Source organism: Schistocerca gregaria, chromosome 3 (genome assembly GCF_023897955.1).
Source record: "Schistocerca gregaria isolate iqSchGreg1 chromosome 3, iqSchGreg1.2, whole genome shotgun sequence".
Lineage (NCBI taxonomy): Eukaryota > Metazoa > Arthropoda > Insecta > Orthoptera > Acrididae > Schistocerca > Schistocerca gregaria.
Window position 1 is genome coordinate 418,062,349 of NC_064922.1, and position 24,044 is coordinate 418,086,392.

The following is a 24,044-nucleotide window of genomic DNA, read 5'->3' on the forward strand; positions in this document are numbered from 1 at the left end:
CTCAGGGACTGTGCTGTCTTCTTCATCATTTCATCCACGTCTGGTATGCAGGTCACCTAATGCGGCGTCAAATGTGGTAATACCTGCACCCAGGCGGCCGGACCTACCCCACAAGGGGCTACCCAGCCAATGACGCCAAATGCTCATTTCCATTTACCTTCATTCCAAATATTCCATCGCAGCTGTCCTTGTGGCAGTCATGACTAATAGCTTCACCCTTGCAGGGTGTAACTCGTCGCTGGAATGTATTTGTTCCTTCAGTAACAGTTGATTGGTATAGACAGCCAAGTGCAGAGTAAACTATGAAAGCAATGTCACAGTTCCAATATGGGAGCTGTGACACTATTATAAACTCCAAGTGTGTTGCGCATTACAGTCCTGTACTCACATATTATGCAAATATGATAAACTATAACAAAATGAAATACAGGAATTTTATATTCAATGTTGTATGTGGATGTAAACACTGACAAAAAAACACATAAATTTAATGCTCTGTGTAGATATTTTTCTGTAAGAGGTGGAAGCAACTGCATCTAATATTTGTCATCAAAAATTATACTGCAATGCAACTGAACCTGCGAAAACATCTGAAGCTAAGGGATCCCATAATCATAAGTTTTTCAGTTCACAAAGTGTGGCAGCAGCAGCATCATTAACTGTATTGAGTGCTGTTTCTGGCTGTATTGACGATGTTATACAGGATGTATCAAAATGAATCATCCACTTTAAAAAACAATCATAACTATTATGCTATCTGAAATATGTGCATGACCAATGTACTGTTGGAAAGAGCAAACTCTCAAGTTTTACGTGGTTCCTGCTAGGTAACAGCGGTGTACACCCACTTCAGTTCTAGTAAAAATAGTGTCAGTCGCACTGGACCAAGTGATTCAGCCTCACAATACTGGCTACAAGGTGACTGGATCTGACTGTATGTGATTATTTCTTTTGGAGATTTATAAAAAGACTGTTTATGTGACTCTGCTACCAACAACAATGAATGAACTGAGGCATCACATAATGTTAACTCATGACATACTCGTCACAGCATGAGAACAGTTTGCATACCGCACTGATATGTGCCGTGCATCTCAAGAGGGCTATACTGACCAACTAAGAAACGGTATGAAAAAAAGTTTTTGAGTTTCCTGTTCATCAAAAAATGAAATTCATTGTATATGTTTATTAGTTTCAGAAATATAGATGTGCCAAATTGGATGATTCTTTTTGATACACCCTGTATATCAATAATACTTACTGATCACATGTCTTTTGAAAATATTCATTAAATTTATAATAATTAACGTGACTTTTATAAGTGAATGTTCTGTGAAAGTATTCAGTAAATAACCAATGATGCCTTTGGAAACAAATGTTCTGTGAGAGAAGATGAAATCAGTCAGTTACAGTGTTAATTGCTTGTGTGCACCTGTATTGTTCAACTAAAGAGATGCACATTTCCATAGTGATAACAGAGTTATTGTTCAGCTTGAACAGTTTATGAACACAAACATTTTTAATCATAAAACCATTGCCCAGCCTAGTAATTTTCCGGATTTACTATTCCATTTCTAGTATTTCTTGTCACTTGAAAGATACAATCAAACTTCATTAGAAATGCTATGAGTAAAATGTTATCATTTTAGTTGCCAGTAGCCAATCAATCTTTTGTTTATAGTTAATAACTCACTTGGGCTTTGCTCAATTTCTTTGTTTGTAAATCTCGGCACTGGCCACTTAATAATGCAGACTGCAATATGCCTCACATAATTATCAATCTATATTCAATAAATGCTTGTATTAGGTATTGTATTTTGTGAATTTGGAGAAGGAATCTAAACTGACGTGCACATTTATGAACCTTTGTACATCGCCTGACAGACAAAGTACAACTGCTGCAGATAAGCAGTTATAATGATATAGTCTGACGCCTAAATTCCTGTCGACTTTGGCCTACTTACAAGCCATGTAAGGTCCAGTTTTTCATGTTCCTGTTCTGCAACTTATAAATAAATTATTTAACGCACTAATAGTTAACTGTAAACCACTCAAGTCACTCTGCCCATATAGGATGCCTACATACTAAACAATGGAAACTCCAGGCAGGAATATCAATAATGTTGGAAAAGACAGATAGCTACTTACCATACAGACGACAAGTCAAGTTGCAGACAAGCACAATTAAAAGACACTTACATTAAGCTTCCAGCCAAAGCCTTCATCAGTAAAAAAGAGACACACACCATCACACTAACAAGCAAGTGCATCTCATGCACACACAATTATCAACTCCAGAATCTTGGGCCAGAATGCAACTACCACATGGATGCAAGCAGCAATCTGGAGAGAGCGGGGAAGGTGAAGGGATACTAGTGTACAGGTAGAGAGAGAGAGAGAGAAGAACACTGTCTAGTGGAGGGTACAGGGACTAGACTGCCAACAGGTGTTGCATCAGGAGGTTGTGGGGCAGGGATGTGGGAGAAAAAGAGGAAGAAAGGAGAGGAGCAGAGAAAGACAGGTGGATGTGTTGGCAGAGGGCTACAAATAAACATAATGGGAGATGAGAATGGGAAGGAGATGGTTGGACAGAGAAGGTGGAAACTGTTGGGTGGAGTGTGTGGGAACAGTTTGTTACTATAGGTTAAGGCAGTGATAATTACGGGAGTCGAGAATGTATTGTAAGTATAACTCTCATCAGCGGCATTCAGTAAAGCTGGTGGTGAGAAGGATCCAGATGGCTCAGGTAATGAAACAGCCATTCAAGTCACGTGTTGTGATGAGTGCTGGTAAATGACATGGCTGCTTTCACAGGTGGCCCTGCCCCTGGTGGAGTAAGATAAACCTGTAACAGGACTGCAATAGGAAGTGTTGGCTGGGTGCATTGGACAGGTTTTGCAACTGTGTCTTCCACAGGAATATTACCCTTCTGGAAAGGGCTTGGGATTCGGGTGGCGTAGGAATGGACTAGGATGTTGTGGAGGTTGAGTGGGTGACAGAATGCCACTGTCGGAGGAGTGGGAAGTGTCTCAGGTAGGATGTCCCTCATTTCAGGGCATGGTGATAGTTAATCAAAGCCTTGGTCAAGGATGTGGTTCAGCTATTCCATGCCGAGATGGCACTGGGTAATGAAGGGGACACTCCTTTGTGGCTGGTTTGTGGGAGTGGTGGGAGGATTGAGGGTGTGAGGGGCAATGACACGGGAGATCTGTTTGCAGACTAGGTTTGGGGGATAGTGCCCATATGACAAGGCCTTGGTGAGACCCTCAGAATACTGAGAAAGGGAGTTTCTGACACAGCAGATACACCATCCTCAGGTGGTAAGGCTGTATGGGAAGGATTTTTTGGTGTGAAAGAGATGACAGATGTCAAAATGCAGGTACCATTGGTGGTTAGTACGTTTAATGTGGACAGAGATATGGATGAAGCCATCAGAGAGGAGGAGGTCAACATTAAGGAAGGTGGCATACTGAGTTGAGCAGGACCACATAAGCGGAAAGGAGAGGTGGTGTAGAGACTGGGCTGTATAGGTACGAAGATAAGGTGTCTTGGCCCTGAGTCCAGATCATGAAGATATCATGAATGAAGCTGAAGCTTCAGTTTGGTGCTTTGGCGGCTAGAAAGGTGTCTTCTAGATGCCCCATAAAAAGGTTGGCATAGAAGGGCACCAAGCAGATGCCCATGACTGTGCTGCAGATTTGTTTATTTTACCTTCCCATCAAATGAGAAGCAGTTGTGGGTTAGAACAAAGTTAGTAAGGAGCATGAGGAATGAGGTAGCAGGTTTGTAGTCTGAAGGACATTGAAAAATGTAGTGTTCAATAGCAATAAGACCATGGGCATGAGGGATGTCGGTGTATGGGGAGGCGGTATCAATGGTGGAGAGTCAGTGACAGAAGCTCTGCTGCAATCACTGCACAGCTCTTTATATTGGTATGACTACCAACCAGCTGCCCAAGAGAATGAATGACCACCGCTAAATTGTGACCAAGAGTAAAGTAGACCACCTTGTGGCACAACATGCAGCTGAACATAATACCATGATTTCAATGGCTGCTTCACTACCGGAGCCATATGGGTCCTTCCTTCCACCAGCAGCTTTTCTGAACTGTGCAGGTGGGAGTTATTCTTACAACACATTCACCACTCCTGTAAAATTCTGGCCGCAATCTACAGTGACATACTGTCCCCATACCCTCCATCCAACAATTTCCACCCTCTCTGTCCAATTATCTCCTTCATAATCTCACCTCCCACCCCATTTATTTTCAGCCCTCTGCCGGCACATCTACCTGTCCTTCCCCCTTCCTCTCCTTTTTTCTCCACCTCCCTGGCCCTGCCCCTAGCCCTGACACTATACCTGTTGGCAGTCTAGTCCCTGCACACTCCACAGACAGTGTTCGTCTCTCTCCCCACCCACACATTACTATACCTTCCCATTCTCCATCCTCTACAGATTGACACTTGCATCTCACGTGATAGTCGCTTTCCAGCCCAAGATGCTGGAGTTTGTGATTGAGTGTGCATGAGGTGTGCCTGCTTGTGTGTGTGAATGGTGTATGTGACTCTCCTTTACTTATGAAGGCTGTGGTCAAAAGCTTTATTTACGTGTCTTTTAATTGTACCTTTCTGCAGCCTGACATGTCTTCTTCATGGCAAGTAGCAATCTGTCTTTTCCTACATTGTTAATATGTAAACTAATACACATTAAATGGACAATATACTCAAGGTGCATTTGGTGCATGTTCCAAAAATATCAAGTACGAGTTGGATGTCTGATTACTTCTTTACAGTGTTTAAAAGGTTATCACTAAGTTATGGAATATTGAAAGTGATACTTGTTTTCATTCTTCCTGATGAATTATAAATACTTGCTGCCATGTTTTGGGGCAAACTGATCACAATCCAATAGTCCTTGCATTTGGCCAAGAGAACTATCAGGTAGAAACAGAAAGCCAGCTACTGTCAGGCTATTGGGTAACATTCTTTTAATTTTTTCCTGTACCCCCAGTGTTTAATCCATCCAAACCAGGAAAAGCAATACATCACACCCTCTCCAACAAACTTGAGTGGCACTATAATGTTCTTAAGTAAATTCTATTTGCCAGGCACAGCCACATATACCCAGCTAAGTGTTAAATTGTATACCACCATTCATCACTTCATACAACCTTCCTCCTCTGTTCTGTAGACAAATGATGGCATTATTTTGACCACTGTAAGCAACACTGTGCATTCACTTTTTTTTATCAGTGACTTCTAAGAAGCAGCATAACCACAATATGAGAGTCCTATTATTGCTAAATACATCAAACACTCACCTCTATTTCCTAACCTGACAAGGAAGCCCTCTACAATAATTAATTATGATATTTTACGATTATTTCGTATAGTATGCTTAGAGTCTGGCATCTCCTTTCCATTCATTTTTTAGATCTTTCAGAGCTAGGATGGGACTTAGTGCTTACGTGAAATTTTCAGTTTACAGTAACATTACTAGTAGCAGATCTGAGCACATGTAGCTCCCATGAAACCTCTCATACAGAATAACCCAACTTATGTCTTACTACAATTATGCCCAAAACCAACTGACTTAGTTCTCTTCATTTACTTGTACTGATAGAAAGGTGTACAATGTAACTAGTGATGTGAAGGCTGGCTTGATAGATTTTAACACTAGAGAATTTGGTGATACAAAAAATCAGGCAAGATAAATAATTGCACGACAATGAAGGGATACTGCACAGAGAGATTAATGTTTCCAATCCAAAGCTTGAATAAGATTTATCTTTTTTCCCAACATGTACGGTTGGTTGGTTGTTTGGGGGAGAGACCAAATAGCGAGGTTATCAGTCTCATACTATTAGGGAAGGAAGTTGGCCATGCCCTTTCAAAGGAACCATTCCATCATTTTCCTGGAGTGATTTAGGTAAATCACGGAAAACCTAAATCTGGATGGCTGGATGCGGGTTTTAACTGTCGTCCTTCCGAATGCGCCCAACATGTATGATGGACTAAATGAGTCTCAAGGAGAAATGTAACCAGCCCATACATGGTCAACAGGACAACATACTGTCAAGAACATTTTTCATGGAAGTGCCAAGAAACTAACTTACATGGTAACAAAGTGATCGAGACTCACTTGCCATGACATATTATGCCAAGAAAGTTACTGAATAGAGGGCAAGATGTCATATATCACACTTCTATTTCTTCTCTGGAACATTTGGTTACTATGTATGGATGTTTCTCTATGAATACTACTGACATTACAGCAGTATAATATGTAATATCCTTCTTCTCACTGTACCACATGTAGCACTTGGTCATAGGTATGCTGTCACCCCCAGAGGTGATTACGTCTAGACTAGAGCACTTCCTTGCACACATTCAAAAAACACCTGAAAGGCAACAGAACAACAGTCACAATGAATAAGTTTTCTAGAAAGTACTCAAAGTACAAAGGAGACGCCACAGGAAGGCATTGGGCATTGGCAAGAAATGTTGTGTAGCCTCACGAGTTATCACGTAAGCTCACGTGGAGAGCTGGGAGATGCGGCAGTGTGTTGCAAGTGACCACATATGGTCAAACGAGACTCCGCAGGGTGGAGGCCAGAAGTGCCAATGCAGAAGGGCAGCATGGCCTAGCACACAGTATACAAGCAGAGGTGGCAATGTCTGAAGAGTAGAGTTCAGTAGGGACAGCGGTCCAGGAGGGAGGTACGTGTAAGTCAGGTCAAGGGCCCAGGCTTGTAGTATTCACTCTGGTTCTGCTCACACACATGCTTAACCATGTACCTTCCTCCAAAGAATTTTGCAATCAAGCGTAGTGTACTTCCATTCAAGTCATTATCCAATTCTTGATCAGACGTGCAATTAAAGATTGTAGTTATTCAATTCTTGTCATTGTTTGATTATTTCCTGACTAAGTTCCATAACCCTTTCAAACTTCCAGTTAGCCATCTCCACCTTAGCTGAATGGATGGAGCTTCTCAGTCTCTAATGTCATTGAGCATCTAGACCACTTGCTGGACACGACATAGCAATTCTTTTTCTTATGCCAGGTGTAGAATTAGGTTGTGGAATTGGAGTACAGTTATTATGCTACAAGTTATAGGAATAGGTCATCTCTCTTTGGAATATCAAACCTGTTCAGCCCTATGTCGTATAAAATGACAGAATGGCTTTGAGAACCCCTTTTGCATTACTTCTATAACCCACACGTAGCCAGCGGCAGAGCCAGGAGCCAGGGCAGAAAAGAAAGAGGATTCCACTATTGCTTTCAAGAACAAGAAGAAGGCGCCCGAAGAATGAAGAAGAGGTCAGGACTACCCCAGCAACAGACAGCACCTAGGAACAAGGAGAACAGACAGTGCCCAGTGTCAAGGAGGACATCCCAGAAAGTGGCTAGGGGCAGCCAACAGCAGCGTCAAGATGCGGATGACAGAGCAAAGGTAGCTAGCTGTCAAAACAGGCAGTGCGGGGTCACTGGATGGTATGCAGAAGCAGTGCAGTGGCAGTGACAGTTGCAGATAGCAGTGCAGGCCACAGATGGCACAAGGGTACCCAGTAGCAACACAGCCAGCCGTGAGCAGCGGACAGTGTGAGTCACAGACCCCACAGAGGTGGTGCTTCAATGCCAGTATTGCCAGACAGCAATATAAGTAACACACTGTGTCAAGGCAACCAGCACTGGCTGCAGTGCAGACAGACACACCAGGTCTCAGGTGGCGGTGTGAGACAGCAGAAGGCAGACATCAGTGGTGACAATGACAGAGGGAGGCGCAAGAGCGGCACTTCACAACAGTCTGCACGTTGGGAGATTATTGTGCACATAAAAGAATAAGAAATATGGGGTCAGTTGCATTGAGAAAAGAAAGGGAAATGGACCAGTCAAGAGTAGTGAGGTACTCACGATATAATTCACCATGTCACAGAGGCACATGTGTGCATCTGAAGTCTGTAACATGTTTTAAATGCAAACAAAATGGTTGTTTCATGCAAGACTGCCCAGAAAGCATTTGCCATGCAAAAAATGCACATAGGAGAAGTAAAAGCCAGGAGAACTAAGTAACGGCAACAGAAGTACTCACCTTATGCCTTACACGGAAAGATACTAACAGTCAATTGCGAAAGTAAAAATGAGTTTATACAACTAGAGTGTAAGGACAGCATTGGTAATTGCCTGAGGTTTCTCATGGATAGAGGTGCACAGGTAACCCTCGTTAGGAGAAGTAGTTTCAGAAATGGTAGAAAGTATACTCCAGCCAAATGTATTTGGATTCAGGGAATTACTAATACAGTTGCAAGGACAGAGGGAAGTGTAAACCTCAATTATGAATGAGAAGCAGACTGCAAGAGAGGCATCATTTCCACGTAATCGAGGAAGATGTGAATCTTCCATTCGACAGGGTGGCGGACCGAGACTTTTTCAAAGAAGATGGAGTTGTAATCAATTACGCCACCAGAAGCCTATGGATCCAAGGGGAACAATTCAGAATGGAGATGGAGCAAGAGTGTGTCTTACATCCGGTGCAGACTGGTATTATAAGTTGGAAACTTGCTACTATGATTGTGCAGGTACAAGAAAGAGAACGTTTTTTCAGAGAAACCTCAGGCACAGAGTTAAATGCAAGTAGGGAAATGAAGATGGAGTCACAGAATGAGCTCTGCATAGTACATCCAAAGGAAACAGAAGGCTCTTGCAAGATTTGCTTAAGTGCAAAGTGAGAAACACATGGAAAGGTGAGAGCATATAGTGACAGAAACTCATTAACTGTTGGAACACAACAGAGGCAGGCAACAGATAATGCCAGATAGAAGTGAAAAGAACACAAACAAAATATCAGCATTAACAATAGTATCCCAAAAGGAAGGGGTGTGTTGAATAATAATGGAAGCAAATGGAATCAAAACAGGAAATCACCAATGACCTGTATTTATCTGAAGCAATAGTAAAAGTAGAGTCATGAGAATTCCTAACAAGTGTGCTGAACACTACAGATAGGTGTGTGTCAGTAGACTGCCCATGGGTGGTAGCAGAAACAGTTCCAGAACACACATCGTTGTGGCAATCGTTCAGTGTGAACTGTGTCAGTAAAAATAAGCCACAGCTGAAATTAGCAATAAGTTTACTAAAGGAAAACATCTGCACGGGTCATTTGAATGCGGAAGAAATGCAACAATGATAAGAGTTATGCACCATGTACAGTGACCTTTTCCATTTGCCTGGGGACACATTATCTTAAATGGATAATATCAAGCACAAAAATAATCTGCTACCTGAAGCGGATAGTATGATGATATGATTACAACCCTACAGAATACCGCAAGCACAAAAGGAGGAGCTCCAGCAGGAAACTGAAGAGATGTTAGAGGATGGCATCATAGTACCAAGTAAAAGTGGTTGGAATTTCCATTGAGTTTAATTCTGAGAAAGATAGATGCCAGTGGAAAGCAAAAGTGGTGAAAAAGCGACTTAATGAGATCTCCCCAGATTCAGTGTATTCATTGCCAAGAATAGACAAAATTCGCGACAGTCTAGGAAAGGCAAAGTACTTCTTCACTGTTAGCTTGGCGAAAGGCTATTATCAAGTCTTATTAGACAAACAGGATCGAAAAAAGATGGCTTTCAGTACGCCTTATGGGCATTACAAGTACAAATGAATGCCCATGGGTCTTAAAACAGCTCCTAGTACATTTATGACAAATTGTTCATCTATTTGGGTGGTGTATATTTGGCTCCTTCTTAGAGAAACATAAGGTGCAGCTGAAGGAGGTATTTGAAAGGCTTAGACTCCACAATTTAAAGCAACAAGCAGACAAGTACGAGTTTTTGCAAAAGGAAGTTTGCTATTTGGGTCATAAATTTATTGGTCCAGGGCTTTAGGCCAGATCCACAGAAGGTCAAGGTGATAAAGGAATATCCACAGCCCAAAACAACGAAGAAATTACAGGTATTTTAGACTTTGTGGGATACTACTGGCATTTTGTAATTAACTTCAGCAAAATAGCAAAGCTGCTACATTAATTATTAAAAAACAAAAAATGCCTTACACTTGGGGTGTTGAGCAACAAAACACTTTTCAGCATTTGAAAGAGAAGCTGATCAGTCCACCTACAGCACAGCACCCGGACATTGAAAACGACTTCATAATTACCATGGACGTTAGCCAGTCAAGTATTGGAGTGGTTTTAAGTCAGGGAAAAATCAGAACCAACTTACCTGTTTTGTATGCTTTGAGGACACTGAAAAAGGCAGGAAGAGGGCATAGTTTGACTGAGATGGAGATGTTGGTCATTTGTTGGGCAGTGAGATAGACTTTATGAGTTTGGAAGGAAGTTTCTGGTATGTACTGACCATAAACCCTTAACACGGGTGGGTAGTATATCAGGTCCCTCACCCAGATTGATGAACTTTTAGCTGAAGGAATATGAGTATCAGATCCTGTACAAGAGTGGCAAATGAAATCAAGTTGCTGATGCACTCACGAGTCAGAGATTTAAGGGGCAGCTGGTGCACAAGCAGAAGGTGACAAAGGCCGACGTCAAGACACAGTAGAAATAGAAAACATGGCGTGGGTCACGGACTGTAGGGCTGTTGGCATACATGAGCAGGCGGCAGGCATGGCTGACAAGGACACAGGATACAAAACAGCTGATCCGAGAACAGTAAAACATACTAGTCAGGAATGTGAATACTGTATCTAGGATATAGAACAGTGTATCCAGAAATAAAAGACAATTGAGTCAGGAATAATGGAAGAAATAAGTGTGACTGAAAAAGCCAGAATATTACAACAGTTTCATGGTTCTCTTACTGAAGGACACTAAAGCACAGGAAGAACCTATGAGCAAATAAAGAAGTACCCAGTATGAAACAGAATGAAGAAAGATATAGAAAAGCATATCCAGAAATGTGAAAAAAGTCAAACAAATAATCCTACAGGAAAACATATAAAGATGCCTCTAGAGATCATGTGGACACCTTAGCAAGTTTTCAAAAGCTGTAACATTGACATAGTAGGTCTATTAAACCACAAGGACAGAGGGAACAAGTACAGGATGCGCCTACGAAGTTTATGAGAGTGCTAGTTAAGAACATTATACCGAGGTATGGAAAACCATTAGTATTGTTAAGTGACATGGGAAGTATTTTCATGAGTGAGACTATGAAAAGAGTATGTAAACTACAGCATATTGAGATGATACTGACACCAAGTTGCCACCCTCAAACAAACAGAGTGTTAGGGAAGTCATATCAAACATTAACAGACATCCAGAATGAGATTTTCACTCTGCTGCAGAGTGTGCGCTGATATGAAACTTCCTGGCAGATTAAAACTGTGTGCCGGACCGAGACTCGAACTCGGGACCTTTGCCTTTTGCACACACATATACAGAACATATATATGTGCGGATGGATATGTGTGTGTATGCGAGTGTATACCTGTCCCTTTTTCCCCCTAACGTAAGTCTTTCCGCTCCCGGGATTGGAATGACTCCTTACCCTCTCCCTTAAAACCCATATCCTTTCGTCTTTCCCTCTCCTTCCCTCTTTCCTGATGAAGCAACCATGGGTTGCGAAAGCTTGATATTTGTGTGGGTGTTTGTGTGTTTTTTATTGTGTCTATCTACCAGCGCTTTCCCATTTGGTAAGTCACAGCATCTTTTTTTTAATATATTTTTCCCATGTGGAATGTTTCTTTCTATTATATTTATAGTGTTGATATTAATATTTTGCCCAGAGACATGTAGTCATGAGTCAACTGATTTCCCCTTGTCAGGGACTGTTCAGTGGAAACAAATATTTTATTCAGCACTACTTGTCAATTTTGACCTTAAGTCACTGTAAAACACATATATAACATAATGGTGATAAATAAAATATAATGCATGTGAAAAAACTATAAAATGGAACTGGATGTGGCAACACTAGTACTGAATAAGATATTTATTTCAACTGTGTTTTTTTTAAGCTTTCAGGCAAACACATACACTTGCACAACTACGTTTTAAAGGTAATAAGAGAGATGTCAATAACTACCAACATTTTTCACTGCTGACATGATTCTCCAAAATTTCTGAGAAGATGATGTATTCTAGAATAATATCTCACCTTAGCGACAGTGGTATCCTTAGCAAATCACCGTTTGAGTTTCAGAAGTGTTGCTCTACTAAGAATGACATTTACACATTCACTCACAAGATTTTACAGGTATTAAAGAATAAAATAGTGCTGGCTGGTATTTTCTGTGACCTCTCTGAGGCATTTGACTGTGTGAATCACAGTAATTTCCTACATAAATTGATCTTTTATGGGACTGATGGCAAAGCCAAGCGATGTATGTCATATCCTAACCAAATGATTGCAGAAAGTTGTTCTTAGTAATTCAGGCAATATAGTCCGGAGACATAATTCTGACTGGGGAGAAATCATGTATGGGACTCCAAGGTTCAATCTGAGGTCCACTATCGTTCCTCATACATGCAAGTGTTCTTCCATCTAGTACAGAACCAGTGAAATTAGTTCTTTTTGCAGATTACACTAGTGTTGTAATCAGTCCCAGCAAATATATAGAAACAGAAGAAAAGGTACACAAAGTTCTTAAAAGTACCTTTGACTGGTTTTCTGAGAATGGTCTCACATTCAATTTGAAAAAGGCAGAACATACTCAGTTCTGCAGATCTAGAGATACTACACCAATGATACATGAGCTGGGGTAATTCATTCTTAAGGAAAAAAGTGCTCATTGTACAAAAATGTGCCCTAAGAACATGTGGTGTTCCTCCACAATCATCTTGTAGACATCTGTTTAAGGAGCTGGGCATTCTGAGTGCTGTTTCACAGTATATTTATTCCCTCATGAAGTTTACTGTAAATAATCCACTACAATTCAAAAGGAACAATAAGTTACATAATTACAATATCAGAAGGAAAAATGACATTCATTACTCCACATTACAGTTGTCTTTAGCACAAAATGGGATGCACAGTGCTCCAACAATTAATTTTGATCACTTACCCAGTGATACAAAATGTCTGACAAAGTAAAGTTTGATAAGAAACTGAGAAATTTTGTCCTTTACAACTCCTTCAATTCCATGGAATAATTTCTACTACTGTAATATGTAAAAGGTGGTGAATAGGTATTACTGACTCAAGTCTGTATATCTTTCTTTCTTTTTGTTAAAAAAAAACTTAGAAATGTTTAGAATGTAACCTATGTACAAATTCATTTAAGCTGTGAATGTGAAATGACACACTCCACATCTTTATGATACATTGTGCAAAATGATCCACGGAACATGTAACTAACTCCCAGGGAACTATATGACTGTATGGTGAGCTGTAACCCCTACTCCTTCCATTATTCATATTCCACCCAGGACTGTCCACTATCATATCAAACAAGATAATTAGATCTGGCACAAAAATTGACAGTATTTAAAATTACACGGCTACTGCTGACTCACCATGTGGAGGTGGTGTTGAGTAACAAGGAAAAACACACACACACACACACACACACACATACAAAATCACTGTCATTTCTGTGGCCAGAGACAACAGTGGCCATGTTTGTGTGAGTTGTGTGTATTCAAACTCGTGTGAGTTTTTTACTTCTGATGGAGAACTGAACATTCCAGCATTCTTTTACATTGTACATGTTTGCATTGTACATGTTTTCCTCCTCTACCTGGTAAGTACAATTCATCCTTTCCATACAGTTATTATTCCATCTTGCACTTTCCATTGTTCAAGATTAGTGGTGAAGCAGTATCGATATGACATGCTTACAGACAAACAAAAATCAAGTAAAATTAAAAACTACTGTGTTAATCTAGTTGTGCATCCATTAACACAGATATAATGCACAGCGCTGAAGACCTTGCTGTCTTGCGCCCAAAACCCCTCTACTACTACTACTACTACTACTACTACTACTATAATGCACACTTAATAAAATGAAAAAGCATCCACCTTAAAAGCTATAAAATACAAAGTACTGTGGGTTATGATTAAATATTTAAAAAATTAATTAATGTTATTATTTTAAAAACATTTTAATTATTTGTGTAAACAGTCATTCGACACTAAAATAGTTCTCAGTTCACTGAAATAGCCTAAGGTTAAGTCTTTGTACAAACATTTGGGCATATTCAGTCAAGCATTGAATTTCCCCACTGGATGAAAAAAATAATCTTATGTACATGCAGTACTTAATTATTCAACTAATTCTTTGGATTTTATATGGACTGGCATGAAGAAAACTTATTACATAAGTAGTGTAAATGTACTCCACTCATTAAATAATAAATTATGCCCTATTGGCAACTATTAAAATATTACATCAGCACAGAAAATTATTATTTGTACCAGGCACCCTTAAGGTTTATTACAAAGTGACTACAAAATTTTCGAAACCTTAAATGAACCCATTGCAAGATGAGTAACTATCTGCTTCATATAAAACTCTTATTGCTGGATTTTGCTGAATAAATAAATAACATAATTTTGATCTTGCCACTGGATATCATTCTTCAACACAACAGGGAATGAAAGCATGAAAAATAATCCAAGTCATGAGCTTACTATTTATACACCGATCAGAATAACTAAGTGATTGAAAGCTAGCTGTTTACAGGACAGCTACCATAGCAACAGCCATCAGAGAATGACCTTGGTCATGCTTTCCATTCAGTTCATTATTTTTACATGGCTCTCTTCGCTCAGTTGCCAGTTACCACAGACAATGCTCATGGTCTGTAACCAGTGATCTCTATAATACCTAGATGCAGAACTCTTATTTCAGAAAATGAAATGTCAGCATGGCCACTGAGTCCTGTCATCTGCATGACCCATCATGTGGTAGTTACACAAAAAAGTTTCCATTGTCCATGTGTGATACAGAACTCTTAGAATTCTTTACTTATTTCTGGCTTTGAACTTATATCAGCATGCAATGTATTGGGCTGATGGGGGATTAGAATCTAAAAGTATTTTCACTTTGCATTCTCATGATATTTCTTGCCAACTATGTAGTAATTAGGCAAGAAACTAAATACAAGCATCTTTGGTTGGTATGCTCGGACAGCACGAATTTGACATCTAGACAGTCCAGAGATTACTGCCAGTAAAGTAAAAACCATGATTCGTTTTCATTGCCTGCATTTTATCTCTGTATGGCATGTTTATTTTTATGCAACAGAACATCCTAAACACAGAAGTCACATGACTATTACTGCCTGCTAAGCAAACACAATATTGCACATTAATGGTCAGCATGTATGTGTATCCAGAACAGAAATGACCAGCTGTTGCTGCCAGAGCCATATTGTGTGCACAGACAAACATGAACCAACATCACCATGTTGGTCATGAAACTCATTTGGGTGTCTTTGTAATGTGTGAATTTGTGTACTTTTGCTACAAAAAGAGCAACAGCTCAAAAGCTAATGTGAATATTGGTTTTTGTTACATGTTTATGTGCACCACATATTGGTCTGCTACAGGTGGATGCCTGCCTTTCCATTTTTTAAATGTATTTTTCCATCTGGGAAGTTCCATTATTGTAATACTAAATGTCTATTGTAATGGACTACCTAGTCATATATAACACTAATACATTCTTTCTTGTTCAGCCAATTTCTACAAAATTCTTCTGGGTTGTAGACCACATTGTATCTACATCTAACGACATATGGTACATCAGAAGATTTTTTTTTAAACTGGCTTCACCTGCTAAAGCTTAAGAACACAAATACTATGATCCATATCACAGTGATGTCCTGACAGGCACAACATAACTGCTTATATTCATAAAACAATGTTGAGTGGAAATAGTCATCCACTGATCGAATACATAATAACTTGGCTGACTGTACAAAATATTAATCACACTCTTAAAGAAGCCCAATGATCACTTGGGAGTATTGTATATGGTATAAACAAAGTGATTTGTATGTTCAGTCAACTGTATGGAATTGTGCCAATAACCTGGGTTGACACAGAGATGTGACAGGCTGTCTGAACATGACCGCACACCAAACATGTCTACATTGAATTGTACATTACTCATAGCCACATAACATGGCATAAGCAGAGTGGTTATAACAAGAGGCTACCTAATGGGAACTGGAGATAAGTCTTGTGCTCTAATACCAAACACAATACAAAATGCTGCTGTGAGTGAATTTATACATTCCTAGCTTGACTAATACACTAGGCTATTGCACCCTCAAATGGCCCACAAAATTAGCCCAATCTTATTTCCACAGAAAATTTCTGGACGTATCTGGAACAGCACGTGAAATGCAGCCTTCTATTTATGCACATATAATTGTAAATCTTTTCATATCCTATTTTCTATGTAAGGCAATCTATGACAAATCCTATATCATTTTTATAATGATGAGATACAAGGATGCTAAATAAATAAATAAATAAAACATCTCATTGTTTGATTGTTCTGAGGACTCTAACTATTAAATAGGATCTTCAGCTGGGCGTAACGTATCTAAAGAGACTTGTTGACACATTTTCTCACCAAATTCTGACCATTATCGATGCTAGAAATGATGTTACATGGTATTAGTGTGAGGTCTCCTGTGGGTGGCTTATTTTTGTTGTTGTCTGGTGTGCTTAATTAAAACCTGGATAGGAAAAATTCTATGATGCAGCACCAGACGAAAACAACACAAATACTGCACAGCCATAAAACTGCTAATTTTGATTTGGGAGAAAGAAGGAAAGTCACAGCAGAAACAAGAATTAATTATAGAGGTCTCTAAGGTCCACTCTCACACTGCCTTTATGGATTACTTGTCCGAGGATACTGTGCGACTTTCCTTCTTCTTCCTTGAGTATCTATTTAACTGTAGTTTCTCTTGTAATAATTTTCTTTGTAAATTTTGTATCACAATGGTCCTGCTTCACCACTCATAGAACAACACTTTATGAGAAAAGCCCTCACTATGCAGGCATAAAACTACTGAATTGCTTCCATCCTAATATCTCCAAATTGCCAATTACAAAACCAAAAATGAAATTAAAATTATAGCTCCTAAACAATCCTGTGCATTCAACAGATGTGTTTCTAGATTTAGTACACTCTTCTGATGGAAGACCATCTATCTACAAATATATGTAATCTCAGATCTTAGACTGTGTCACAAACTGTAAATATTTGAATCTCAGATCTGAATACTGTGTCACAAACTGTAGACTCCTTAATCTAAGTATTGCAATAACAAATTGTTTTTATGTATAGTCCATATATATAACATTGTTCTCTTAACTAAATTTAGAAAAAGTTGTGTAGATAAAAGTGCCAGGCAATAATATGTAACTCTAGTAAGTCTCTGACCTATCCAGAAGACTGGAAAAAAACTTTTTTGTTGTTGTAATCAGTTGATGTTGGATCAAAATAAAAAAAATAAAAAATTAGAAGTTACCTCACATAACTGGTATGCAGCAACAAAGGAAAGCTTTTCTGACTAAAGTAATAAGAAACACATAAATTAGCTTCAACACTCAGTATTTATTTTTCTGCAGAATGTGTTAATATGGTGATTTCCATCGTTAATGGAGAACACCACATACTGCTGAGAAATAAATCAAGTAATCCATGACATCATTAGTGATTGTTGTTAATGTATGGTACAGAAGGACTTCCTCATAACTGCATTTCTTTAGTAATATAGTAGTCGGATCTACAAAACACAATTCATGAATGAAAAAACTGCATGAAGCCTATAGCAGATTTATATCATTAGTCTTAATTTGTTCTGCTGTCCTCATTTTTGTCATTTTATCACATTAGTCTTAATTGCTTTAAAGGGTCAACAACATCTATATGAATTGTTGATGCAATGGAAAATAATTAGAAATACATTACAGTACAGTAAGAGGAAAGATGTGAAATACAGAAGAGAGCAGTCAATCATTTCAATGTGCAGCATTCTTTTATCATGCAGCACGGTTTCATTTTTAATGAGAGAGGAGAGAGAAACACAGATCGAAATGTCTCATCTGCCACACTATAATCAAGCATATTCAAATAATCTTGAGCTTGCAGTGGTTTCTAAAACTAAGATCATGCCTTGGCCAGCCACCAAAAGATCACTAGTTCATGTATCTAATACTTGGTATTATGGGAGGCAGGGAAATAGGTGAAGAAAATGGAACACTTCACAAATATTTTCTTGTAGTTTCATTTTGAATCCTCATTTTCTTCATAAATAACTATACTCCGTTTGATACCTGTGTGCATAACTACAGAAAAAGAAAGAAAAAAGGTAGCTTTCATACAATTAGGTACAATATAATTTTGGGGATGACACGTCCACTATAAGGAATAGCAGTAAGCCTTTTATGATTCAAACACTTCTGATGACAAAAAGGTTAAAAAAGCAATCACGTAGGGTATACTGCTTCACAGCTAAATTAGTGTCGAACTGTCAGTTCCTCGTAACTGATGGAAAACTGTTATTATAAGTTATGGGAATTGTTGGTCTGCACGTACGGTTACGTAATTATCTAGAACATGCGATATTTTAGGCAGCATTTCCTCTTAATGATCAGAAATATTTGTCGAAGTGTAGGCAGTTCTGTCACTCACTCACTATCAGTCTGCGTGCACAACATAACATATGAAAAAAAAAAAAAAAAATGTATTATGCAATACGTAACACTTTGATTTATCATTTCACTGGTTGCGAATCCATCCCTCCGCGAAGTTTTCGAAACTGATATCAAATACATGATACGACAAGGTTGTAAAAAAATATTACACAACATTCATCAATGCTAATCACTTCATATGATCACATCTATTTAAAACGAGCAAGCGCATTTATTTGAAATCACAAAACTCATTTTGATTTGTGAGGGGAGTCCCGTCTATTTTTCGGTAGGGTGCGCATCATGTTTCATTTGCCGTCTCATTTTGCACGCCGTTTAACTTCTTTTTATTCAGTTCACTGCTTCCACATTATCCTTGTCATCGACGGTATAACATGTCACAACAGGGTGCTGCTGTACAACGAAAGTTGAAATCAACAGCTTTTGACAGATGCCGGGGAAAAGGGTTCGAAACAATTGTTCAACTGTCAAAACATTATTCACAGGACAAAGCGTTTTGTTCAATAAACTGTATCTTACTCAACATAAGTATTTCACTACAACTTGAAATATCTATAAAATCGTTGTCTTACCGTCATGTGGAAACGATGTCGCGAATACCTACAGAAAATTTTTTATTTTTTTGCAAATGTCATGTGATACGTTTAATCTCACGCAAGTTAGCTGTTACGTCATGAGGCATATGACCTTGTACGTGACCATGCGTCACATTATACTCGTTCTGCTTTTTTGAGCAAATACATAGAGATTCTTCTGTGTGGGCGTACTTTCTTTTATTTGCTGTCTCTAGTGGCGATGTTTCTCTTACCAGCGAAAACAAAAGAATATACCTGAGATTTTTTATTCAGTAATTGTGTGCGTTACCAAGAAACTTACCGAACACCAATTACGGACAGTAAAAAACGTACTCTGGCTTAATACACACACACACAGACAATATTATATCTCTACGCTTAATGTAGTGCAAATGCAAATGTTCATTCAGATATCTAAATGTAGGCCTATTAATTATCCACTAACCGGATGCTTTAATTCGAAACATTCACGTTGAAAATAAATTGTAAGCTATTGCTTTACTGAAGACGGACTTATTTAATTACTATATTAGAGAAAACACTTTATTTCAAATACAAGGAACACAATTTCAGCCTGTGGGCAGAAAGAAAATGTTATATGTTATACACTATCATTGTATATGTTCCTAGATTCCTCACTTAATCCTGGTCCCTGAAACTCCGTAAATATGATTTTGGGGTATGGTGAATAGTTGGCTTCTATCTTCAAGTATCTGCCTATTCAGGTTTTTTTTGCATTTCTGTGGCAATTGTCTACAAGTCGAACAAATCTGTTCACTTTATGCTGAGTGCTGCCTGTCTACATCTGAACCCTGCGAACCACTGTGAAGTGCATAGCAGAGGGTACATCCCACAGTAACAGTTATTAATGTTTTTTCTCATTCCATTCACATATGGAGTGCAGGAAAAATTATTGTTTAAATGCCTCTGTGCATGCCATAATTCATGTAATCTCATCAATGGTCCCTGTGGGAGTAATATGTAGGGGATTGTAGTATACTCGTACAGTCGCCATTTAAAGCCAGTTCATGGAACTTTGTTAGTAGACTTTCTCAGTACAGTTTCCATCTACTATCAAGAGCCAGCCAGTTTCATTCTTTCAACATCTCAGTGACACTCTCCCACAGGTCATCAAACCTTTGACCATTCATGCTGCTCTTCTCTGTATACAGTCAATGTCACCTGCTAGTCCTATTTGGTGTAGGTCCCACACTTTTAGGCAGTATTCTAGGATGGGTCCCCACAAGTGATTTGTAAGCAGTCTCCTTTGTAGACTGATTGCACATCTGTAGTATTGTACCAACAAACCAGTTTGCTACCATCATTACCCACGACTGAGCCTATGCGATCATTCCACTTCATGTCACTACTAAGCATTACGCTCAAGTATTTGCATGAATTTACATATTCCCACTGTGACTCACTGATATTATATTCATATGTTACTATGTCATGAAGTGCACAATTCTGCATTTAAAGCAAGTTGCCAATCATTGCACCACTCAAGTTCCGACCGAACATTTGTACATCTTCATTCAGACTGTACTTCATTGTTGATAACATCATCTGCAGAAAGTCTGAAGTTACTGTTAATACTGTCTGCAAGATCATTAGTATACAACATGATCATTAATATACAACACGCTTTCCTGGGGTAAACCCAAAATTACTTCTGCCTCTGTTGATGACTCTTCATCTAAGATAACATCCTACACCCTTCATAGCAAGAAACCTTCAGTCACATATTCCATCTGATACTCCATTCAGTCATAAAAACAAACACCATCTGAACTACCCTCGAAGGCCAATGGTATTGACCAGATGCCATGTCATCCTCAGCCTAAGGCACCATCGGATATGGATATGGAGGGTATGTGGTCAGCACACCACTCTCCCGGCCATTGTCAGTTTTCATGACCAGTGCCACTACTTCCCAATCAAGTAGCTCCTCAACAGACCTCACAACAGCTCAGCATTTATCTTCAGTGATCCAATGGGAACCAGTGTTCCCACTGTGGCAAGGCCATTGGCACACCATACTTTGAAACATTTTATAATCCTCGTATATGCTCAGTTTACTCTGTTAAGTTCTATTTGGTATGGGTTCCACACACCTGAGCACTACTGTAGGATGGGACACACAAGTGTTTTGTTATCAGTCTGCTTTGTCAACTGATTAAGTTTTCCCAGTAGCCCACCAACAAACAAATCTCACAAATTGTAACACTAAAGTATTTGTATCATTTGAATGAATCCATTGCACATTTAAGTGCTCCACTAACTTAATTCTACTTTGTATCCATTTTCAAATTCAAGAGAAAGTATAGTAGATAAACAAAACAAGAATCCCAAAGTGTTTTTATCAACACGGGAACAAATTCCATTTGCCACTGCAGTGAAGAGTAATCATAAATTACACAAGGCACCCAACTGAAAATGGCAGAAGCCCCTACTTCCAGATTAGTAGCTCCAGTGGCGTTGTGTGCAGGAGATTGGTGATTTGGAGCTAAGTGCAGAGAACTAACAGCAATGCTATACAACAATGCAATAAACTGGGAGTGGTATTCGTCGACAACAACAAAATTATAAGTGCAAAGTACCTCGTTTAACGGAGTTTACATCCAAGCCGGTTTGGTTCAACTATTTAGTAAGATGTTCACAGATACTTGACAAGTTGTAAACATAAGGGAAACACATAAATAGTGATGGAGCTGATAACACTTGTAGCAATAAGAAAGACAAAGCCAAACCACTGTCTGGAAAAAAAAAACATGCTAAAACCTATAAGTAAGAGTCAGAGTAGATATATTATGCATTGGAATATAAAGAGTTTCAGACCTGACACTTCAAATCACAAAAACTCTTAAACAGTTGAACTGGAAATCATTTTCTCACAATGTGCAAATATTCGAGTTATTTATTTCAATGAGCACTGTTTCACTGATGGCAAAATTAAAATTTTAAACAAAATCAGAATTTCAAAGTTATTAAGCAGCTCTGGAGAAGAAACAAGTCACGTGGAGGCTCTTGTGTACTACTTCATAGTGATAGAAATTATGGAAATAGAATTTTTTAAATTATTTCACTGAAGAATGGGACTCTGAGAGCTACTGGGCTATGGATTTACCAGCAAATGTTACAGTAATTTAAACAATGGAATAATGATAATATTATGAAAAGGATAGAATGTTAGTTACCATGTATAAGAGATGTTGAGTCACAGACATGCACAATAAAAAGACTGCAAAACATGTGAGCTTTCAGCCAAAATGCTTACTTCCAAAGTAGACAACACACACACATGACCACAGTCTCTGGCCAATGAGGCCAGACTGTGAGCAACTGCGCATGGTGGGAGAAGCAATCTGAGTGGTGGGGGCAAGGAGTAGGCTGGGTTGGGAAGAGTGTGGGATATCAGGATAGAGGTGGGGGATAAAGTGCTGCTTCCCTCCACTTTAGTACTGGAGCAAAGTTTTGAGGGTAAATATGATAGGGGGAGACCAAGAGATGAATACAGTAAACAGATTCAGAAGGATGTAGATTACAGTAGTTATTCGGAGATGAAGAGGCTCACACAGGATAGAGTAGCATGGAGAGTTGCATCAAACCAGTCTTCAGACTGAAGATCACAACAACAACAACAACAACAACACAGTAACTGGTTCATTTTAATTTATCAAAAAAGTGAAACATTAACACACTTATTATAAGATATAATAACAAAAATAATCAATCAGTAGAAAATCCAGGATGGAATGTAGCAATATTATGAAAAGGAAGGTTGCTACTCACCATATAGTGGAGATACTGAGTCGCAGATAGGCACAACAAAAAGACTGTCACAGATAAAGCTTTCAGCTGTTAAGACCTTCGTCAACAGTAGATGACAGACAGGTACACACACACACACACACACACACACACACACACATACATGCTAATGCAACACACACACACACACACACACACACACACACACACACATGCAAATGCAACTCACACACACAACACAGTCTCAGATATATGAAACCACAGTTGCCTGAGACTGCAGTCATGTGTGTGAGTTGTGTTTGCATGAGCGTGTGTGTCTGTCATTTATTGTTGATGAAGGCCTCAACGGTTGAAAACTTTATTTGTGACAGTCTATCTGTGACTCAGGATCTCTGCTATATGGCGAGTAGCAACTTTCCTTTTCATAATATTGGTGAAAAAATAATCAATAGCTGATATTATAATGTAAATGGATAGATAAAAAATCTACGCACCAAGCAGCAGTAGTAAAAGTTAAATCCTTTTGTGTGCGTTTTCCCCTACCGCCACTTGGTTATTATAAGATATACTTCATAATGCATTGTTTGTTGCTTTGTCACACACACATTTCAGATAGAAAACCCATCTGAGAAGGAACTGTGGCACAGAAAACTTGTTAATGTTTAGTGATAAGTTAAAACTGAGAAAATAGTCCTTTGATCATTATATCTCAAGTAATAAACATTTTGAAGGATTCCAAAATAGTTTTATAGATGTCTTGAATAAAACATTTCCACCAAGAACCTGGAACATTAAATGACAAATAAACTGATACGGAAAGTCAAGGATGATGTAATGACAATATTACAAAAAGGATATATTGCTACTCACCATATGGCACAGATATATCATACCTACCAACCATCAGCAAAGCTCTTCTTCGACAGCTGCCACCCCATCCATACCTCCAAGTCCCTTTCAAACAGCATTGCCAACTATGACTGTTTTGCATCTGTAGTGATGAGCAGTCCCTCTCAAAATAAACCAAGGGTCTCACTGAGGCCTTCACAGAGA

General features: G+C 38.9%; 2 protein-coding genes across 2 annotated transcripts in view; one reads left to right on the plus strand and one right to left on the minus strand.

Moving 5' to 3' along the window:
• LOC126354333 (proton-coupled folate transporter-like) overlaps positions 1-19,402 on the minus strand; it is a 231,414-nt gene extending 212,012 nt beyond the window's left edge. Inside the window, exon 1 of the mRNA XM_050003899.1 lies at positions 19,218-19,402. Within this exon, the coding sequence (XP_049859856.1) occupies positions 19,218-19,223 (6 nt within the window). The 5' untranslated portion in view covers positions 19,224-19,402. The remainder of the gene's footprint in view (positions 1-19,217) is intronic.
• The window catches only part of LOC126354337 (thymidine kinase 2, mitochondrial-like), a 185,740-nt gene continuing 175,209 nt past the window's right edge, over positions 13,514-24,044 (plus strand). The window contains exon 1 of the mRNA XM_050003907.1: positions 13,514-13,702. The gene's annotated coding sequence lies outside the window, so the exon portion shown is untranslated. The remainder of the gene's footprint in view (positions 13,703-24,044) is intronic.